This window comes from Salvelinus fontinalis, chromosome 34 (genome assembly GCF_029448725.1).
Source record: "Salvelinus fontinalis isolate EN_2023a chromosome 34, ASM2944872v1, whole genome shotgun sequence".
NCBI classification, from domain to species: domain Eukaryota; kingdom Metazoa; phylum Chordata; class Actinopteri; order Salmoniformes; family Salmonidae; genus Salvelinus; species Salvelinus fontinalis.
The window spans coordinates 26,381,605-26,383,162 of NC_074698.1; the positions used below are offsets into that span (position 1 = coordinate 26,381,605).

The 1,558-nt window shown below is 41.3% G+C and overlaps 1 gene segment (V, D, J or C); it reads left to right on the plus strand.

The window, feature by feature from the left end:
• The first annotated feature begins 216 nt into the window (after window positions 1-216).
• LOC129833626 (Ig heavy chain V region-like) lies at window positions 217-691 on the plus strand. The segment is given in 2 exon segments: window positions 217-259; window positions 359-691. Coding segments are annotated over 2 exon segments (363 nt in total).
• The last annotated feature ends 867 nt before the right edge of the window (window positions 692-1,558 follow it).

A 1,558-nucleotide genomic window follows, 5' to 3' on the forward strand; every position in this document is an offset into this window, starting at 1 on the left:
AGTGTTTATAGCTTCCACAATTATTAAATAAATTAGTTTGTACTAATACCCCCCGTAATGTTATATATCCATCCTCTCCTTATGCAAATTTCACCTAGCCCCTCCTGTCTCTCCTCCTTATATAAAAACCGCTCTGTATCTGAGAGTCCTTTTACGTCCCTCTGAGTCCTGGAGTAGAGAAGAACAGCTCTCACCAGTTCAGCTTCAACACAAACCATGTCCCCTGCATCTCTGCTGCTGCTGCTGGCAGCTGCCTCCTGTGAGTTCCTGACTGTAGTCTGATCAGCATAACTTGTGTTGCTGTGATACTGATGTGACTCCTTGATTGATCTGACCTGTCATTCCTCTCCCTCCTCAGGTGTTCACTGTCAGGTCGTACTCACACAGGCTGAACAGTCAGTCCAAGGGACCCCCGTGGGACCCCTCAAACTCACATGTGCCTGTAGTGGATTTCCTCTAAGCAGCACTAATATGTACTGGATCCGCCAGGCACCTGGAAAAGGACTTGAATGGATCATTTACTATCATTCTGACACTTACAAGAGCAATGCCCCAGTTGTACAGGGCAGATTCACAGCATCAAAGGAGAGCACTAATTTCTATCTGCACATGAGCCAGTTGAAGCCAGAGGACTCTGCAGTGTATTACTGTGCTAGAGACTCACTATGGTTAAACTAATGAGAATAGCTGTACAAAAACCATCTGGTAGAGAAAGGAAGAACGTGCACAAACACACAGACACACGTATGGTATGACCAGTAGACCATGACAAGGGGATACATGAGGAACAATTCAAATAATTTATCAAATAATAACACAATGATACACCTTTTAAATACATGGTGCTAGTGTTGTTGATGCACCAACAGGGGGCACTGTCTCTCCATATCATTAAAATAAAGACCAGTACTGATGAAGGCTCAGATCATTAAATGTATTACAAGAAAAAAGTATAATTTGGATGTTGATTCAAAATGCTTAAGTTTGTCAAAATGAAAGTAGTGTCTTAAACATGTTTCGTCCACCACAAGTATTAAATAACGCTGTAAATGTAGTGTTTCATATTTACCCCACCCTCCCATTCAAAAAGATAACCTAAAGAGGGTCAGTTTTTAGAGTTTAAAGGTTGTGTCCAGTAATAGTGGAGATGGTCCTGCAGTGTCTCTAACCCTCTTATACATCCCCTCCCCCTTTACGTCAATGCAAACCTGGTTTTCTCCCTACTTAATGCAACCGCTGTGTTAGATTTTTTTAAATAACCTTATTACGACATACAGCTTACGTTATAGCGAAACTGCGCCCGAATTCTAGGCGGAATATAGTCTAAACATTTTTACACAGAAATACGAAATAATATCATAAATGGTTCCTACTATTTGATGAGCTTCCATCAGAATCTTGTACAAGTTGTCCTTTGTCCAGAATAATCGTTGTTTGGTTGTAGAATGCCCTCTTCATCTGTAGAACGCTAGCCAACGTTAGCCATGTGGCGCAGCAGTGTCCAAATCCCCAGAACGCATCACAAAGAAAATATCGAAAATCGGAATAAACTTATATA